Genomic DNA, 21,629 nt, shown 5'->3' on the forward strand with positions numbered 1-21,629 from the left:
CTTGGGTGAGAAAGAGAAGCATTTGGACACATTCATCTTGGAACCCTTTGTCTTTGGTGTATGCAGGTGATCTGCTGAGCAATATTTTCTGCACTAGAAGCTAAAGTATTTTAAAAGAAGAATTTAAATTATTTAGTTCATTTAGAAAGTACAGGAGGCTTTAATTAGGAAGGAGGAAAAAAGACAAATACAGAAGGAGGGTAAAGTATCGGTAAGGATATTTCAAAGAGTCATAAGGAGTTGTAATTTAACTCTCTACCCACAAACATCTATAATACATGTAAGTCTCTATGTGAATTCACATCTATAGTTTAAATGAATTTTTCCCATATGAGCTGGCAATTCTCTACCCAGAAAATAATAGACTATCTAACAAAACCCCCAGTACCAGGTATGAGAAGCCCTCTTTTTTTTAGTTGATCAGGATTGTCCAAGGAAGTCCAAAAACATTACAGGCATTGCTGATGCCCTAGATTTTCCCCTCCTCTGCCAGAGGCAGAAGGTAAGTCCTTATTGCTAAAGACACCAACCATGAACTTCAGATACAGTACACTTAAGGAAATCTGACCTGAAAGCTTGCTTCTCCTCAAGGAGTAGCCTTCATGGTACCAGAAGGTACCACATAAGTTCTCAAGGGAGGAAGAAATCAACAATCCTACCCAGCCATGGCAACTATGAGCCACAACAAGAACATGACATCACAACCCTAAGGGTGCAATAGTGGCAAGAATACCTTGGCAGTAATCAACATCTCCTTAAGAGAATTTAAGACCCATTCAACAAGAAGGAAATCATGTATGGTACTAGAAGCCTAGTCAACTACCCAGGGCTAGTAAAGACATGAATCTAAGAGGAGAACCTATAATCACCACTTTACTAAACCAACAAAATCCATCACTACATTCTGAATGATCATCCTTATACCACTGATAAGTGTAGTTCTCACCTCTCATCAAGGAAACTTTTCTTTGCAACAGATGGAGACCATTATAGAAAGTCACAATTGATCAAAAGCAAATTTGTGGAGCCCAGGCTCAGTGGATACGTCATCAGCACAAATCCTACACCCACAGCTCTGGGAGTATTGTGAAAGAGGAGGGTGAAAAGAACCAGAGGAACAGAGGGTTTTCTCTGAATCTTCAAAATAAAATGTGACAAAATAAACCTATCAATATAGCATAATACCATGTTTTTAATCTAAAAATAAAAAGTATCATCCTTTTGCTTTCCTTTCAACCTCCAAATTGCTGTACTGTGTGACTTAATAGTTTCATCAATGTTCCCACATCTGCTTCTGCATCTGAATGAATTTGGCCTCACAGGCCATACAGCATCACAGAAGCTCATGTGTGCTCATGCAAGAGCAAAAGCTAAATAAGACACATGATCATTAATGTAGTGTTGACACTGTAGACCCCAAATGAAGTCTCAGGGACTCCCCACTCTTACTCCAATTATCCAATTAATGATTCTTAAGTCAAGTAGGCAGTAGATTGGATTTTTCTAGCTCTATGAAAATATTTGTATAAACTAAGTTTTTTTCTCAAATGTACAACTATGCTGTCAAATTTATTTAAAGCCATCATTCTTGCTGTGGTGCTAAAATAATAAAAGACTAATATACACACAGAATTTTAGACTAAATGTGGCACCTGGTGAGAACATATACTGTTATTAAAAACAGTAATCATAATGGTATATGCTGTGTGGATTGTTTTAATGGACTTTCCAAAGTGCTAATGCCTGTCTTAATTTACATATGAGGAAATCAAGGGATGAAGACATTAAGTAAATAATTTGTCAAACATGGGATAATTAGAAATGAAGCCTAGGCCTGCTATACTACCTACTCTCTGTAACCTACACCCATCACCCAAGATGATTAAAAGACAAGAGCCATTGATAAAATACTTTATAATTGCCTCTCATGAGGTGTTTTGTTTTGACTGAAAATGAAATGGCATCAAGGTGACATAAGTGTATTCATACCTAACATGAATGTTCAAATGAAAAGAGCCAATCAGAAAACTGTTATTACCCTGGAAACAAATATGTAAAAACTAAGTGTATACATGCACAAAAGTTGGGAAACAGTCATAATGGATAAAAATAGTTACTGGTTAGGCTGTAACGAGACTGAACTCTTTTCTGTTATGTTTTCAGTAGGGAGGAAATGCAGGCATTTACATGCTGTGTACACAAACCTTCAGCACTAGCCAGAGACTACATGTTTTCATGTTCTTCATAAAAAGTTCTCAAATATCCCCTTAAAGTCTTTCCCAGAGTCTCCACCTATGTCTTCATCCCTTCTAATTAAGCCTATTCTTCAATTGCTGGTGTTTAGGATAAATAAAGTCTGGTGCTGGCTTCATTGCAACTGCCATACAGAACTGTTCACTGTTAGTTTCTGTTGTGAATGTCAATCATTAAGCCACCTTATTACTCTAGCATGCTTCTGCAGGATGTGTTGAGAACTACAACGTGTGGCGGCATGTGCTTTAAGTTCATAAAAAGACCTGGACAACTGGTGACATTTCAAGCAAATTTGTCAGCAAAGAACTGGCTGTACTTAATGGGTACAGAAGAAGTCTAGGGCAAAAAGAGAAGGAATTAGAGTCCACTGAGATGGGGGTTGGTTAATTACACATTAATTAGAGCTAATGAGAAGGGACAAGAATGGGGGAAGGTGATAATGGGAGCATATATTATAGGGAAATCTGCTGTTAATCTTTAGCAGAGAACTGGTATATGACTTACTAGTACTGATTAAAGGTTTGCAGCATGACTCACTGCTTGGAGAGAATGACCTTGAACATGTCTGGCAACAAGACTGAGTATCTCTGAGTATATGTGATATAAGACCTATGAAGTGGAGCCATTCCCAAGCCACAGCAGGTGGAATCTTCTCTTTTCTCACACATACTTGGTAAAAAAAGAAGTAAATCACTCCTTTCTTTCTCCTTCTCATGTAAAGGCAAACTGGTTGCAAACCATGTTACCATATTTTGGGTGGTGGACAAGGTCAGTGTATATAGGAGGTACCCTGAGGTTCAGAGAAAGAAACTCCAACACTGCAGAGGTGGGATAGTCTTCCCTTCACCTGGACCAGAGACTAGATAGCATAGGATTCCCTGAGCAGGTACCTGTGGTAGCTGAGACCGGATGTCTTCAGAGCCCATGAATATGCTCTCCAGGTGAGACCAGGTACGCTGTACCTCAAACCAGACAGAGATGACTGAGTCAGCTGTGGACAGCTTCTTTTGCCAACTTGATACCTCTTCCAGGAAGAAAGCAACATACTTGGACATCATCAGGTTCTGAAGCTGCACTTGATTGTCCTCCAGAACCTCAATGAGGTCCTCGACTGTCTGCAGCAAGGGCATGTGAGTCCGTGTGTGGGGCTCATACTGGAATTCCATGCTGGCCCAGGTGGTCTGCAGTTCATTTAAGGTCTTCTCCATACCCATCTCTTTCACTGCTCTGTCCACAATGCCCCGCACCTCATCCTCGAAGTAGTGAAGCTGGAGCTGCAGGAGATGAGCAAGGGTGGTGTCCTGATCCATGGTGAAACTCACGCCAGTGGCCTGCATCAGCTGCCTCCAGTGACGATCCCGGATGGCAGGATTCTGCAGCTCAGCCACGGCTCTCAGGGAGGTCAGAGTATTCAACACAGTACTTTCTAGGCCTGTGAATGCATCCCAGGCTCTGAGCTCCTTATCTAGGTTCCGGATGTGCCGGGTGAACTGCTTACACTCCAAGTCCATAGCTTCTACACTGATGTTCCTCCAGCTGGTGGCCTCCCATGCATGGATACTAGAGGTCACCATTGCAATGGTGTCCCAGAGCTCCTTTAGCTGGCAGGCCTCTTTCCTGCACTGCCTCAGCTGCTTATAGTCAGGAACATTGACCTCAAACAAATCAGCTGACTTGGAGATGGTAGCCATGGTGGATTCCATGTGCTGGATCTCTATGTGCCAGACATCCAGCATTTGATGTGGACTGACACTATCAAACCTAGAAAGTACAACATATTCCCTTGGTAAGCATGACACACAGGACTCAACTCCTAGAACCCTATGGTAGCATCTGCTGAAATGTTTAGTGCTCCAAGGAAGAAGGAAGGCTCCTAACACAGCTTCTCATCCTGAGATGAACGGGTGGCATGACCACTAGAAGGAAGAGCTATTCAAGAACATCTGAGAAGATGCAGGGTGTGGTGGTACCTGACTTTAATCCTCATACTTGGAAGACTGAGGCAGGAAGATCTTGGGCTTGAGGTCAGTATGGGTTCCACAACGAGACCCTATCTCAAAAGACACAGCAATTATAAAAGAGCAATGTTGTGCTGAGACCTTTTACCAAATCCAAGATGGTAAAACAGACCTGTCATCGTGTCTTTCTCCAAACTTATCCATGGTACTCTTATCCAGGCCCCTATTAGACTGTTCTGCCTTTGTCCCTTGTGAGGTCAATGCTCTCAGCCTTGGCTGAATGTTAGCACTTTCTGGAAGCTGCAAGTTTTCTATGCACAAACATCTCCCAGATCCCTGAAATCAGTGTCCTCGTTAGGGGTACTATTGTTATAATGAAACATCATGACCAAAATCCAGTTGGGTAGGAAAGGGTTTATTTGGCTTACACATCATAGCCCATCACCGAGGGAAGTCAGACTGGAATTCAAGCAGGTTCAGAACCTGGAGGCAGGAGCTAATGCAGAGGCCATGGATTTTGCTTACTGGCTTGCTCCTCCTGGGTTTCTAAGCCTGCTTTCTTGTAGAACCCAGTAGCAACAACTCAGGGATAGCACCACTCACAATGGCCTGGAACCTCCTCCATCAATTATCAAAGCAAAGCAAAATCAACTCTAATTGTAAACAACTCAGTATCCAATATCTGGGATCCATTATAATCTTTTGGGCTCCTCCAAAAAGTTTTATCGTTTTTCTGGCTTTGCCCTCTTCAGCACACACAACTTGTCTTCTAGGCTGTGTCTGACTCCACTCCACTGGGGATACTGTCCTTGGTAGTTGTCCCATGGTACTAGCAGCTCCAGAATGCTGAAGTCTGCTGTTTTTAACAAAATCTCAATCATTTGATTTTACCAATAGACTCAGGACCCAGATACTATGGTGAAAGCCTGCTAACTCAGAGAGACAGACAAAGCACCTAGCTGATCTACCTCCTCCCTCCTACTATCTCAAACAAATCTCCTCAAACTCAGTGTTCCTCCCTTCTTCTTCCTGTGTCCCACACACAACCCACCCTCCTGACACCCCTTAGTCTCTATGTTTACTTCCTGTTAACTCTGGTTGCTTGCTCTACTTCTTGACCTCTAGTTGACTCCACCCAATCCTGCCCACAATATCTAAGCAGAAAGCTCCCATATCAAAGGTATATACCAGAGCTGAGCCACGCCACAACTTGAAACAAGTTGATTCTGCAACAGAGGTCTTCTGCTGCAACTGGGCTGTCAACTGCATTGTAGCTGCACCTTCACCATTGACATTTCCTGTTCTCCCACAGTGGTAAACCTCAGTTGCTTTCTATGACCTCCTCATGCCTTCAAAATCAGTACTGTGTTTGTGACTCTACACTACCAAGTTCAGCTGACAGTGTACAACCTTGGACCACAGCTTCTGTGGATTGATCCTGATGAAACACTTCCCAGAAGATTTCACCTCAGTGATGCTGGTCTTTTCTTAATCACAGCTGATTCTTCAGCCCTGGCTGACCAGTATCCATTGTTCTGGTACAACATAGGTTTGAATTTAGTGGTTCTGTTCTCTTCACCCATTCTGTTGCGTGCTGAAAGCACACACCCAGTTGAAGATGGATCCTGATCCTTGAGTAGTAACACTTAGCACTTCCACCCCCATAAGACATGCTTCAGGACATGGTCTTATCTCAACAGGAGAGCCTCATGGGTAAGAGAGCTCACAAGGCAGTCCCATAGTCAAGAGCATGGATGACCCAAGTTTCAAGGGGCCTCTGTTTTTCCTTCTCTCATCACCAGTTACCTTTCATCTCCACCCCGAGGCTCAGGCTTTTTGTTTCTGTGTGTTTAGAGAGGTAGATATTGAGGATCCTATGACATAATGGAGATGAAAACATTCTTCCAAACTCTGGACAGGTTTTCACAGGCTCAAGGGAACAATGAATAGATACAAGGGACTAGAGAACTGGCTATTTACATCTTTCTACTGTGTATGAGTGTTTGCTAAACAGGATATGGAAGGCTGGAAGGGGGAAGAGGATGTCATGGACTCCCTTTTATGAACTGTTCTTTCTTTCAGTTGTCTCTAGAAATATCTGCCATAGCCAATGGAAAGAAGTCCTAATTAAAGCCATTCATATGAACTGCTTGCTCTTTACTCCACACCACCATGCAATGCAGTAACAGTCACGCACACCATTGCATTAGTTCCAGGTTAGCTTGGGTTCATGTTCTGCCTGCTGTCCATCTGCTCCTTCTGAATCAGAATTGGCTCGTGGGCGGTGGCCACAAGACATGTGGCTAAACACCATGTGTAGGTCAGGGATAGCCTTCAGCACAGAATACTGGGTGGTTTTCAGAGTGGAAATAGCTTCCTCTCTTGGTTTTCTCCCCTTCCTCTCCAATGAACAGTGGATAATGGACTAAATGGAAGAAATAGAATTATCTTTGTGGCAAGTGTTTCAAGGAAGACCACCAAGGCACAAAGGATTCTTCTGCTTGGTTTTTGCTTGCAGAGACAAACTGCTAATGTCTGTGAACTCTCCTTTTTCTCTAGTCTACAGTAAAGTTAGAATGCAATGTCAACTACTTGGTGTTAGAACAAGATCTTTGAAATTCAGACAAACTAAAAAAGCCCACAGCCCATTTAATTCATCATAGAGCACAATTCTGGAAGAAGCTATCAGACAAGGTTCAAGTAAGGGGTATTTGCAGTACACAGAAGGTAGTAATATGTGCTACTTTTCCTCATCACATAAACATCCAGAAATTGACAATGGTTTCTCAAATGTGTTACTGGTACAATGTTTATTGTTTAAATTTTCGGAAGACCTTTTTCTATATCTGATCATGCATTAGTACCAATTTCGAGTTAGTTTGGAGGGAATCTCTACATATGAGAGCAGGTAGCACTTTCAAACATTTAGAATTAAATAGGCATGGTGGCACCTGCCTATAATCTTACCAATCAGGAGGCTGAGATGGGAGAATGCTTAAGTCCAGCCTGTACTATATAATGAATGATACTCTGTCTCGAAAACTTCCTTTATAAAAACTTGTTAAGATATTAATAAACTTTACATATGTGTTAACAATGAAGCATTTTTACAAACCAGGGAAAGAAGAGAGTTTAAGGACAAGAAGGTCATAGAAGGGAAGGGCACACAAGGTCTTTGAAACTGAAATAAAGATTCAACAAGTATCTTAGACTGAAGAAGGAATGATTGCATGAATAAAACTACAATTAAGTAATGGAAATACATTGTTCAAATATGAGCTCATAGAGAGAGAGATAGGGAGGAGGAAGAGCCACTTCTGAGTTTTGTGAAGCTAGTCACTGGGGAATGCAGACCACAGCACCACATCAGTATGGAGAATGAAGAATGACATGCACCCACACAATACCCTACCAGCACACAAAACTCAAGGTGCTCACCCTGAACCATGATCCCTAGTCCTGTAAATTCCATGCTAGCCCATTTCATACCAGTATCCATATATCAGTCCAAGCTAAAAGATGGAGAAGCATCCCATAGTCTCTTTTCTCAGTTCCTGCTGATTCTCCTGTTTCTCAAATCCACAGTCTTGGCCACTGCTTCAGTTCAGGCCTTACTATTTTGATTCATGGCTGTTATAACCTCTCAGTTGAGACCTGGTCTTTGGTTTGTCCTGCTCCACGAGAAAGTAGGAGTTATAGCACAGACAAATTTTCAATATTCAATGCTTTAATGTATGTCTTTTATCCTATAGTGACACAAAAGCAATACTAATTCAGTAGCACTGTAATTTTTGAATGTGAATTTAATTTTCCTTTTGGGCTAGCAATAGACTTGTGGTTCAATCCTCCACCATGATGTCAGAGATTGGGCACCATAAAGCAGGCATGTGACCATGAGAGACACAACTGACCTTCTGTGTCCTACTGTGTTATTATCTATGGTTTTCCATTGGTCAGGTATATCGAATGTGGTCAGAATAAAGCCTACTGCACATTGGAAAGACTCCTTCTATATGCCGACTTCTCCTGCACCTCTCTGTCTACCCTCATGTCCCAGCTCCTGAATCTCAGCTGTATTCACTCCATGTCTTATACTTTCAGACACTGTGTCCATGTTTACTTTCTATAGAACATCCTTGATTCCACTTTGATTATTAATCTCAAATGGAACTTGCTTGCCATTGCCTCATTTGCCACGTTTCCCAAGAGGTGTGAGCAGATTCAGCTAAAGACAGTACCAAGAATGTGTCTTATGTCAGGGGATATGTATTTCTGAAAATTTCTAGTTACCATATAATTCTTAGCTAACTCCACTGTTGAGGCCAAACCCCATCTACTCTATAGAATTCTAAGTCATACAAATGAGTCAGGCTAACTGGTAAATCAGGTAAGCTGAACCAATAGATGTACCTTTATGTCAGGATATTACTATTTCCCTGGTACTAAATGAATGACCAATGTGTCTCTTTTCTCCAGCTTTGGAAGTGACAACAGGTACTTTACAAGCGGGACCCATGGTCTCCCTATCTCTCATGCTCCTGCATCAGGCCATTAGGAAAAACTGTTCTTTCCTGTTGCTGTTGTCATAGCTTTTAATGGAGGGCATCTTCAGGTAGGTTTTGCCAGCTGTTCAAAAATCTGGTGGCCTTCTGAGAGCCATAACAGCCTCTCTGTAAGTTGGAGCTCATGGGATAGACTGTGTGGACTGTGAAAATCCTTGGATTAACTTAGTCTTGAAGAAGGGAAGAAGAGTACTTACTATGGCACCATTCATTAAGGTTAGCAAATGGTACTGAAGGTCAAAGCCTGAACAAGAGAATAGCAGAGTGTTGGACATTCCTTTCAGTAGTATCTGTCACAGATTTCGAAAGCAGTAGAGGTCCTTGAATTTGAATATGACAGTTTAGTCAATTATTATGAAGACTGAGAACTCAGCTAAGAAATATGCTGATCTGTCTTAGAGTTAAGAACTAAGGGAAGAAGGAACATTTGACTTGGGGACGAAGAGGGAATCTAAATTTCAGAAGTCCAACTTTGCACCTGTCAGATGGCAGGAGCCTAATGAGACACTCATTTTCTTCTTCCTTCTCAGAGACAAGAACATCAGAGGCTGGGCATGGCCAGCTTCACGGACAGAAACTTGTATTGTTAGAGAATGTGTCAGGGTCTGGAGCTCTATACATAATCAAAATGTAAAGGAACAAGTGCACACTACAAATTTTACACACACACACATACACACACACACACACACACACACACACACACACCAAAGTAAGGAGCAAAACAAATAATGCATGAATTGATGCCTGCTAAGGTTCCCTTTAGCAAGAGCCCCATGATTCTGGAAGAGAAACACATCAAAATTTCAGGAACATTTGTTTTCTCAGACTTTGTGAAAGCTCTTTTTGAAGAATTCCCCTCTGAAACCTCATCTGCATGTGAAATTAACAGATGTGAATCTAGAATGCCTGACTAAGAGTAACAGCATTATGGCAGCCACCAGGAGGGAGCACTAAGATGGAAAAACAATCACATAGAAAGAAAATAAAATAGCCCACCAGATGACCAATACACACATGCTACATATGAGCCATGGCTACCATTATTCTGATGGACCTACAAAAGGACACCATGGTTGGTTCCTGTTGAACAATCACTCTTGGAAGATATTTCTCTAAGCACCTATGGGATTCATTTGAACATTTTTAAGTAGACAGCTGACACAAAGGCTCATTTATAGCTGCCACTGACATGATTGTGATGAACTCTGAGCTTCTTGAAAACCAACTTCCCTCATTTGTGTTGCCTCCTTATAATTTGAGTTCAACTTAGAACTTCCACTGTACACCAAAAAGAGGACCCAAAAGATGTGACTTCAACTCTGAAAGAATGGTCCCCAGCGTGTCCCACAAATGTTCTTAGCAACAGGTTTCTTTGGGGGGGAAGTATGGCCCCCTAAAGTAACAGAGTCATTTGAAATACCATGCCCCTGCATTTCTGCTTCAAAGAAAACTAGTTACTGTCCTTCAGGGTAGTGGTTCTCAATCTCGGCTTCACAGGAATTGTTGAAGGGGGACCTTACTTGATACTGATGCATGGGTCTTGCCCCAAGCTGGACAGTGAAGGCTTTCAAAGCTCCTCTTGAGGACTGCATGACAGCATCCTGCTATAGAGCCACAAGCTTTGTATGTTCATATTGTACATAGTTTAGACTCCTGTTCTAGCGTCTCTCTTAGTCTCTTAGTGTCTCATGTTGTAGACACAATGACATTGCTTAGAAGATGGCAGCTGCTTAATAAACATCAGATGATTGAGTGGCGAGGACAGGTCCTTACTAAGGGTGAAGGATGAAGGGGTTCAGAGATAGACTGACCAGGAGGGAAGCATGGGAAGGTTACCCAGACGGGTGGTTATAGACATGATGACATACAACGGGATGATATGATTCAAAGCAGCTGGAAGAGAGGATGTCACATTTTTTCATCACAAAGCAATGAAAAATGTTTGCAATGAGGGGCATCCTCAATATTCCAAATTGATCTTTCTACAGAATATAAAGAGGCCAAATCATTATACTGTGTCTCAGAAAATGTGAAGTGATTACATGTCAACTACAATTTATTAAAAAAAATTAGGCCTAGACATGAGACTTTCAGTGCAAATACTGTGACAGTGGCCCACCAGGACAGCTGGACACCAACACGCTGGGCACAGCAGTAAACACTTTTAGCAATTATCTCATTAATTCCAGTAATAACCTATGAGGTGAGTACTATAATTATCAGGAGCACAAGATATTAAAGAGCTTGATGTGATACAGACACGAATAGGAGACCTGGAGAAAATTCTCAGCCCTTCTGTGTGCTTTCTCCATTTGGAGATTTCGTAGTCTTCAGCCACAGCAAGAAACTCAGCCTTGGAAAACAGACCATAGTACAGGGTCTGGGGGTGGGGGTTCCCTAGATATTCAAACATGGCTTTGCCTCTGGGTGAGGCCTGGTTGCTAAGCAGTGTCTGGGAAGCTAATGCTCCATAGACCTGAGCCTAGGAGTACACTACAGGACACACACGAGTGGTGCTATCTTTCCAAAGGTTGATCTCTTTATGTAAGACCTATGATTATCAACAGAAAGGTACAACAGGATTATCAAGTGCAGAGAAAGGTTCTGGATATGAATCTTTGCTAAAATCTTAAACTACTAAAATGCATTCAAACATTATTTAAACAGTCTAGTAGCCAGTTTGGAAAATATGTGTGGGGGGGACATATGAATGTGTTATGTGACTATGTGTTTTCTAGCAATCACTTTTTTCTTCTTTTTTATTACTTTAATTTTAAATAGCTTGCTTCACATGTCAATCCCAGTTCCCTCTCCCTCCCCTCCTCTGCACCCCCCCACCATTCTACCCCCAGCCTCCCACCCTATCACCACTTTCTTCCATATAGGGATATCCAGAGTCTGTCATTTCTCTCAGGGCAGGGTCCAGGCCCTCCTCTAAGACTCCAGGCTGAGAGAGCATCCCTCTTTGTGTTATGGACACACGAAATCCATTTGTATGCCAGGGATAAACACTGATCTACTGCCCAGGGCCCCATAGGTTGCCCAGGCCTTCTCACTGACTGTCAGGCACAGGGGGTCTGGATCAGTCCCATGATGGCCTCCCAGCTGTCGTTCTTTAAGGTCCCACAAAGAACAGAAGTCTGAGAATTCAGACTTTTAACTTCAGCAATTCTAATCATTTTACCATACTCCCCTGATGAGCCCCTATGTTCCCTCATTAACCCAGGGTCACAAGAAGCTTCTAAGTCCTTCTTGAAGGGAGAATGCTTATCAAGCATTTGGCATTCAAACAAGTCTAAGACTCTGCCCACCTCAGGACTGCACTGTAACCAAAAGACCTCCATGGAGGGAAGACTGGTAACAAGCCTTTGTCTGGGCCAAGAGCCCAAGTAGAAACTCAAGAGCAAGACCATCGCCCTGGTCCACACCTGAAGGGGGCTTCTTTGCGGAACCTCTCCTGAAATTGCTGCTGCTGGGCATCAAATGCTGTGCATTGCTGACGGAGGAGGGCCACTTCGTTTGCCTGCAGCGGGGCCACCTGCTGCCTCACGGTAACAGCCATCTTCTTCATGTTCTTCCACTTCTCAGGAAGTTCCTGTAAAGAAGATCTGGGAGTGCTCGCACCCATGCTGCTCTCCCCTCCCCTACAGCCAGAGACTGTACCCCACCTCCCTGCTTCCATCCCTGGAGTAGGGCACCCTTGGATGCACTGGTGCTGTTTTTTTTAGCTCTGCACCATCCTACTCTTCCTCATCTTACCTCTCTGGTTGTCTTCTCTCTCCACAGTCATCTGCTTTTGACTCAGCAACAACTCTATGCCCTTCATCCTCTGACCTGGTAACTCTTGTCCTTTTCTATGGTCTATGAGGCACTTAGGTATTTTCTTTAGTGCCTGTTTTCTCCCTCAAACCTTCTTAATATCACCAAGATGTGCTTATTTCCCCCAAAATCAAACATTTGTTTCAACCTTTTGTCAGACAGTGAGAATCAGGCAAGGGATATATCTTAGATGGATTTTTTGTCAACTTGGTACATTATCACTGGCTTGTAGGCAAGTCTGTGGGACATTTTCTTGATTAATTATGGATATGGGATGGTCCCCTGTATGCTCTGCTGACCCTGGACAAATGATACTGTATGTTATTTAAAAAAAAGAAGAAGAATGCGGATGATGAAGTCAGTGAACAAGCCGGTAAGTAGCATGTGTCCATGGTCTATGATTTAGTTCCTGCCTCTAGTTCTTATCTTGAGTTCCTTCCCTGACTTCCTTCCATGATGGAGTATGACCTGAGGGTTGTAAGATGAAATAAACACTAGTCCAGGCTACTTAGCAAAACCCAGTTTCAAACAAAAGTTCACTTTTCTTTAAATCTGGGGTAAAATCTGTATCTCTATGAGTTCTGCCACTACAATTTTCATTATTTGGTGATTTCCCCAAAATGCCAGACAATGGTCATGTGTTAAACATTGTAGTTCTAAGACACGGACCTTGGGTCTGGACTCATCACCAAGCCATTCTTTGTTTACTTCATCCCCACATGCCATCCCACTGTAAAATCCCAAGACTTTCCTTCTATGTCTTGTAAAGAATAGTCCAATGCACTGACCTCCAGTTGCTTAAACACGGCTTCTGGCAGCTGTTGTTCATAGGACTTTAGCAGTTCGATTGTTTGCTTCAGGGGTTCAAACATGTCATCAGTGCTGCTCTGCCGTTCTTTAAGGGTGACAAGGTGTCCCATGATCTCAACCAGTCCTTGGAAATCTCCTTTCTCCACTCTCTTGAGCAAACCACTCTCAGTGCTCTTTATAAATACATCAAGGTCAGCCAGGCTGGAAGAACAAAAAGCATAGGGTCACTCTCTTTGCACCCCGTTAGGGGAAGGATAATGACATCTTTAACAGGAGCGATTGTGGAAGAAAGCTCACCATAGAACTGGCACTCCAAGGGACTAGCCTTGTGATTAATATGGCCTTTTTCACCAGTGTGCAGGTTGTGAAAGATGAGGTCAGCTCTAGCCCCTCAGGAGATGTGACATGTGAATGGAATATGTGTTTCTAGCAAAAATCTTGGACCAGAAAAAGGATGTCAGTATGGCAACTTATGTTAGGTCATATTAGGTCTATGGATTAGTTATTACTTCTACATCAGTAATGACTCATGTTTGATCATGTACTATAGTTGGACAAGATGTTATCATTTGGAAAGTCAGGTAATGATAAACAGAAAAACTGCTGTTTTCATAATTTTTGTTAAGTCTGAAACAATTTTAAATCAATAAAAATTTAAAGGCAAAAATGAGGGCTGGGCATAGTGGTACATGCTTTTAGTTCTAGTACTCGAGGCTAATGCACATGGGTCTCTGGGAGTTCGAAGACAGCCTGGTCCATATAGTGAGCTCTAGGACAGTCAGGGCTATACAGAGAAACCCTTTCTCAGTTAGACAACTCATTAAGGCCAAGACACTTAACATCTCAGGTCCTCAGTTTCCTTTACCTAGAAGATTGGAAGGCACTTCTCTGTGACTAGCTGTTATGAGAGTTCAATGCGCTGCATCCTGTAATTCAGCAAGTGCTCAATGATCATCCATCAGGAGCCCCGCCAAGTTTCCAGGGGCTGAGAGTAAAATGACAGAGAAGATGAACAAAGTCCCCATACTTATTAAACTTCGGATGATGTACACTTCTCACAGAGATGAAAAGACACTGAAGAAAATCAAGATGAAGGGATGGACACTCAAGCCAAGACTTGGTGTGATGGGAGGTCAGCAAAGGCCCCCCTATGAAGGGTGCATTGATCATAAAAGTGAATGGGTAATGGAGTGTGCCACGGAAAGATGTGAGAGATGGGAACCCCAGTGGCAGGAAGGACATGAGCAAAGGCAGCAGGGGTTGGTTGCATTCTGAGGGTTTGAGGAAGGCAAAGTCAAAGTGGCAGAGGCATAAGAAGAGAAAGAAGCATGGAAGAAGGAAAGTGTGGTTAACAGAGCCCTTGCTGACCTTAGTAAGCTCAGGTCCTAGTCTAGATGAAAGAATTCTGAGACAATGCATGGTGTGACTCATGCTTGCAGTCAGCTCTGCAGCTGGAGAGTAGGCTTCGGCTGGAGGTCTGCTGCAGGCAATGCTGGCCATGGGGATGGGGAAACAAGAATGGAAGCAGCCAAGGGGAGTACCCAGGGGAGGTTAGCATTGTCCATCTGACAGACAATGCTGTGCTTGCCCTGGGTCGTACACAAAATAAGTGATGAGATTCAGGATAAGTCTGTACACAGAGTATAGGAATGGTCCATGGGTTGAATGAAAGTTGTAAAGGGATGAGAAAAATCCCTAGTAGCCTCTAGCAGTGAGACAAAGAACACCATTTACAGATGTGAGGAAAAACTGGGTAAGGTTAAGTTATATTGTGGGGAACAAAAGAGGAATATGTCTTGAACATTTAGCAGACCCTGCATACCTAAGGGAGAGATCAGCCAGGTGTGGTGGTTAGTATTGACTGGTAGCTTAATAGGGTCTAGAGTCACAAGAGAAACAAGCCCTTGGTCATATTAGTGAGAAAGTTTCTAGGTTGGATTACCTGAAGTAGGAACACCAACTGTATTAGGGTTTTTATTGCTGTAAAGAGACACCATGAAAATGGCAGCTCTTACAAAGATAACATTTAATTGGGGTGACTCATTTTTAATTTCAGAGGTTCAGTCCATTATCATCAAGGTGAGGAGCATGAATATTGGCAGATATGGTACTGGAGAAAAAGTGGAGAGTCCTACTACATCTTGTAGGCAACAGGAAGTCAACTGTGACACTCGGTGGTATCTTGGGAATATATGAGACCTCAAAGCCCACCTCCACAGTGACACGATCTTCCAACAAGACCATACCTACTCCAACAAGTTCACACCTCTTAACAGTGCCACTCCCTTTGGGTACCATTTTCTTTCAAACCACCACACCTACCTTAAAAGTAGGCAGCTTCATTGCAGAAGCTGGGGTTCTGGACTGAACAAAAGGATAAAGCTGGCTGAACACCAGCATTCACCTGCCTTTCTACTTCCTAACTGCAGATGCAATGTGTCCAGCTGCCTCACAACCACCACAGCTTCCCACAATGATGTGCTGGACGCCTTCTCAAAATGTAAATCAAAACAAAGCCCTTAAGTAGCTTCTTGAACACCACTTGGTCATAACAACAAAAAAGTAACTCATACAGGTGGTTATATATAATCCTAGACATTCTGAGGGACGAGGCTTAAAATGTACAGCCAGTACTTACCAGCACTTAGTTTCTTTGTGTTGTTTTGGCGCTAGGATTCAACAAGTAGCTTCTGTGGACTTGGAGTATATGCTTCTTCTGCCTCAGTTTCCCAAATGATGAGATGGCAGGTGTGTGTCACTATGCCTGGCACACTGCTATTTTAAACCCATCAATTGATTAAATAAGATGGATGGAATCCAGGGACTCACACATGCTAAACAAGTGTTCTGCAACTGAGCTATACCACCCATGCAACAGACATTTTTGAAGCATGTAGAAATGCCCAAAACGGTGGAGGTAGCCAGTGAAGGAAGACTGGTATGGAGGCTGCGGGAATTCTTGTGCTTAGAAACCTCAGGGAGGTGCTGAACTCAGCAAAACACACCAGAAAGACATAGCTGGTGAGGCAAGAGGAAAACAAGAAGAGAAAGCAATCCTGAAGGACCTAGGGCCTCAGGGAGGAGAGACGACTCACTACTGACAAGCAGAAGAAAGGCAAAGGGTGGGAATGACCATGGACAGTCTGAAGGTTTCTGGTGACTTTTACAAAAATGATGTCAGTGACTTGGCAGAGGGAAGCCCTGAAGGAGAGCAAGTCAGAGGATCATGGGCTTTCATTTTACATGATGATACAAATACCTTCTTATAGAAACACTTATGGAGATTTTCAAATCAAACAGCAGCGAAGCCAGGGTGCAGGGTGACATTTCAGGCCTGTAATCTCAGTGATTAAGAGGCAGAGGTGGGAGGATCTCTGATTATTTAAGGCTAGCCTGGGCTGCAGAGTGAGTTCAGGTCAGCTAAGGCTGTAGAGTGAGAATATATATATATATATATATGTATATATATATATATTCTTTTTCTCCTTCAATGCATGACTGAATGTGGTTTAAAACTGAAGGAATCAGATTTCTCTATGGTTGACTTGAGATCTGTTCATCTCAGCTGTGACACAAGGACAGCCTGGATGATGTTCAGATATGGGAGAATGTGAGGATCTTCTCCAAGCATGACTAGAGATCTGGAAGGGAACAGCAGAAAGAATTAACAAAAAGTAGTATTTGAGGAGAGCCTGGCTAAGAATTTTCTTGAATTTCTGAAAGCCGGTGGGCAATATTTTAAAAAGGCCAAAAATAATAATCAGCTAGAATAAATACAAAGAAGCACCCATAGATGTTTCAGTATGAAATGTCAGGTTATCAGAAGAAGAGGGGAGGGGAAGGAGGGATAATTATACTAACAGCTACTAATTAGTAGTGAAAATGTAATAGAAGCCAGGATACTGTGAAATAATATTTCAATCAAGAAAATTTGTCTTTCTGAAAACACTTTTCACGTTCTTTAAAAAAAGAGTAAAATAAGGATGCTCAGATGAAGAACAGAGTTCCCTCATTAGACCCTTCTAAAGGAACTACTACTGGATATACCTGAGTCCATGGTACGTGTAGAGCTACATAAAACAGAGCAGGGCAGTGAGGTCTAGTGATGCAGCTCAGCAGCATAGCACTTGCTGGATTTACAAGCCCAGTTTGATCCCCAGCACTACAGAAAAGGAAATGCAACTGTGCAACACTTCCAATGAAATGCCATTCGAGAGAGTTAAATAAGTGACCTGGAATGAGACGATAGACGATACACATTGGTGAATGGATAATAGAATGAAATTCTCTCTCTCTCTCTCTCTCTCTCTCTCTCTCTCTCTCTCTCTCTCTCTCTCTCTCTCTGTGTGTGTGTGTGTGTGTGTGTGTGTGTGTAGTATAGTATGCATGGTGTGTGTGTATGTGTAGTATAGTATGCATGGTGTGTGTGATGCTGGACATGGAACCCAGGGAGTTGTACATGCTAAGCAAAAACTCTAATCGTGAGTTCCATTTCCAGCTTTCTGCACTGGTTTTGAGGAGAGTGACCACACAGCTTCATTTATCCACTTAGCAGTGCTGGTTAAAACAGACTTCAGAGCTGCATAATAGTGTAGCCTGGAAGCTAGGAGAGGAGGAAAATGGAATATAAAGATGGACAATAAAATGTTCAGCCTGAAAGCAAGGAAGAAAGCTCTGTAAAAATAAAACAAATAATACCTAATAAAATGCTAGATTTAAACTGAATCACAGCTCAATGAATATAGAGAACAAAGCCTACTATTAAAGGTGAGCATGCTAAAAGCAGTTTAAACATTCAGTTACCTATCATAAAACTTTCCTCTAATGTAATTGCATGGGGAGGTTGAAAGTCAAAGGATAATGAGACACACCAGGCAAGTAGCACTCAGACAGAAGTCACTTTAGCTATGGTAGGTAATGTCCAACAAAGCAGACTTAACTACAACAGGCAGAGTCAGGGTGAAGGGGGTCTTTGATGTTTAAGTAAAGGTTTGGCTTACAGGAAGATAGATTAAGTGATGTAGACCCACACAGTGTGGGACAAAGTGATGGGATTCCAGGGACAGTGTATATAGCCCTGAAACAAAAGACTTGAATAGAGTGAACTCAGTAATTGATAATTAAGCAGAATAAAAAGGCAACAAGGAGACATGAGATTTCACTACAACAGCTAACAAACTTTAGCTAATAGCAGGGGCATAGAACACCACATCCACTACAGGACATACTCTCATCACCTGTGCACACAGCAGTTAGAAAAGCTGTCTGCAGACCATAGTACAGACATCAGTATGTTCCAGAAGCTTGCCATCATATGTATTACAATGCAATTCCAAAGTAAGCCACAGAGCAATTGGAACAAGCATCATTAACATGAATGTTAAATATGTTTTGAACTAGATCATTACAAAATATTACACAGTAAAGGCAGGCATATAGGTAAACCTCCACAGAGGAGGAAATTTATGATTTAAAATGCTAGCATTCAAAAAGGCAGTGAACTCAAAATAAATGAATCATTCATCTTAAGCCAGCAAAGAAATAGAAAATAAACCCAAAGGAAACAATACTTCTATGACATAATAAATTGTTGAAATAAAAGTCAAATTATAACAACAGAATCGATGGGTGTATGAGGTAGTTCTTTGTAGAGTAATCAGGAAAGAAGACAATGCAAGCGATCAAAAATCAATAGAAATGAAAAGGCCTGGAATAGATGAAATAAGATGAAGTTATATATTTCATGACAGTAATCTAATGACTAATTTAGATACACTTATAGAATGTATGACTTCATAATGACTAGAAAATCTTCACATTTTTATAACCATTAAAGAAACTGTAGTTTAAATCTTCACACAGAGAAAATTACTAGTCCCAATGCATTTATAAACAATTTAAATCAAGCTTCCAAATACCAAAGGATCTCAACACCATACAGTTCTCCCAGGGAATAAGGAAACAGAATCACACTCTAGCTTGTTTCACAAAGCAGACAAAATTTTAAAACTAAAATCTGAGAAAGATGGTGTGAAAAAGGTGACTAAGAGGCCAATGTTAGTCACGTGTATAGGAATAGTAATGCTAAAGGAAGGATTTGCAGACAACTTCACCCCATGGATAGACTGGAAACTATAACACTTCCTGATGAGTTTATCCCAGCAATACTAGGTTGGCTTGATATTAGAAATCAAAACAATAATGTTCAAGACTGAACATTTTGAGGGAATAAACAGAATTATTATGGTATACTTAGGAAAGTACTTGAAAAAATTATGCTTGCACTTAAGCTAAATGCTCTTAACAAATTAGGAATAGGAGAGGACTTCTTAGTCAGGCAGATTCACACACACACACACACCACATTCCATACATTCTCACACACACCATACTACATACTTTTTTACATACTCACATACACACCACATTTACACACACTGACATACTCACTCACACATACACAAACATATACCCACATATGTGCTCCCTCCCCACACTCATAAACACATATAACACCACACTCCACACACTGGCACACACACCACACCACACACTCTATACATACTCACATATACACAATTACACACACACACTACATTCTCACAACAAATATAACTCAGTAGTCAAATTCTTAGCAAGATCAGGCTCAAGACATGGGTGCCTGTAAATACACGTTTTTCAAACAGTATACAGGAAGTCCTAGCCAGTGTGGTAAGACAAGAAATCTAGATAAGCAATGACTGAAGAGGAAGAAATTAAAATAATAGAAAATCATAGGTGTGACTATATACATAGGAATCCCCAAACAGTCAATAAATAATTTATTAGAACTAACAAGGTAATTTAGCAAGATGCCTTGAAAAAGCAATCAATGTACTAAAAACAATTCTATTTTCACAGAGAATATATTTTTAAAATATTTTGAACTAGGAACCAAAACATACAGAGTAATCTTAACAAAGCCATCTGTGAATTAACTTAAAGGTAACATTATAAATATTATATAATATTTATATAATTATATAATGCTCATAACATTACCTTTTTATTATATGGAATTATAAAACATTATATAATGTTTATAACATGATAATCATAATTATAATTGGCAAATAAGAGTGACATGAGTGGGGAAAAAAACCATGGTCTTACACAGGAACGTTGGAGGCTGTTCAGCTAAAGATTTCCAAACTTACTTATGGTCAGTACAAATTTAATCAGGAGTCATACAGGCCCCTTTTGCTTTTACCAAATGATGGATAAAATTTATATAAAAAATGACCAAGATCTGTCAAGACATTTTCAGTGAAAGTTGAGTGGGTGAAGATCTGCCCCACCAGGTATTAAGATCTTTTACAAAACTACAGTAATTAGGGTTTTGCTGCATTCTTGAAGCAATGAACTACTTATGTGGGAGAGAATTTCTAAAACTTTAGGAATAGAATATAAGAGGGTGTTTTGGGGATCTTCAGGCAGAAAGATAATTTATTCAGCAAGACAAGAGAAAAATAACCCAATGGAGAAGACAGACACATTTGGTTATGCTGAATGTAGTAACTGTTCACTAATCATAATCATACTTCTGTATACATAGTGGATGTTGGTTCCAGGACTACCAAATTCCATAGACATCCAAATCCCTAGTGTAGAACAGTATGTTATTTACATCTTCCTTATGCAAAACTTCCCATGAACTTCAAATCACCGTTACCTAGGTTATTTATGATTACCTAATACAGTGCCCATGCTGTATTATTTAGGAACAATGACAAAGTTTGTACATGTTCAATTCAAAGGCAGTTTTTATAATGTATTTTTGATGTGTAGTGGTTTGAATCTACACATGTAGACCATGTGAATACAAATGGCTGCCTGTAAATGGAGTAGAAAGACGGGTCACAAGACTAGAGACAATATTGGGTATTTGCATATTGGTGATGTACATAAAACTAGGAAAATACCACACATAAACATATAAATAACTTTAAAAAGATTTTGTTTTTAATTTACATGAGTGTTTTGTTTATGAGTTTTGTTATGAGTTATGAGTGTTATGCATACACACACACACACACACACACACACACACACACATACACATGTACTACACATGCTGTTCCAACAGAGGCCAGAAGAAGGCACCAGATTTCCTGAAACTGGAGTTACAGGTGATTGTGGGCCACCATGTGTGGGCTGGAGACCAAACCCTGGTTCTCTACAAGAA

At 41.3% G+C, this 21,629-nt stretch overlaps 1 protein-coding gene across 7 annotated transcripts in view; it reads right to left on the reverse strand.

Moving 5' to 3' along the window:
- Positions 1-21,629, reverse strand: part of Dnah9 (dynein axonemal heavy chain 9) — a 337,403-nt gene that overhangs the window by 250,385 nt on the left and 65,389 nt on the right. For 6 of the 7 annotated variants that reach the window (XR_005878261.1, XM_040748879.1, XM_040748878.1 and 3 more), the window contains 3 exons: positions 13,384-13,606; positions 12,205-12,371; positions 3,144-4,014 (listed from right to left, as the gene is read on the reverse strand). Coding sequence is in view for 6 of the 7 variants with exons in the window: in XM_040748879.1 (XP_040604813.1) it covers positions 3,144-4,014; positions 12,205-12,371; positions 13,384-13,606 (1,261 nt within the window). In the remaining variant the exon portion in view is untranslated. Of the gene's footprint in view, positions 1-3,143; positions 4,015-12,204; positions 12,372-13,383; positions 13,607-16,043; positions 16,272-21,629 lie in introns of those variants that run through there. The other variant, XM_040748882.1, reaches the window with a different exon arrangement.

Source organism: Mesocricetus auratus, unplaced genomic scaffold, assembly GCF_017639785.1.
Source record: "Mesocricetus auratus isolate SY011 unplaced genomic scaffold, BCM_Maur_2.0 Super-Scaffold_100007, whole genome shotgun sequence".
Classification (NCBI taxonomy): Eukaryota; Metazoa; Chordata; class Mammalia; order Rodentia; family Cricetidae; genus Mesocricetus; species Mesocricetus auratus.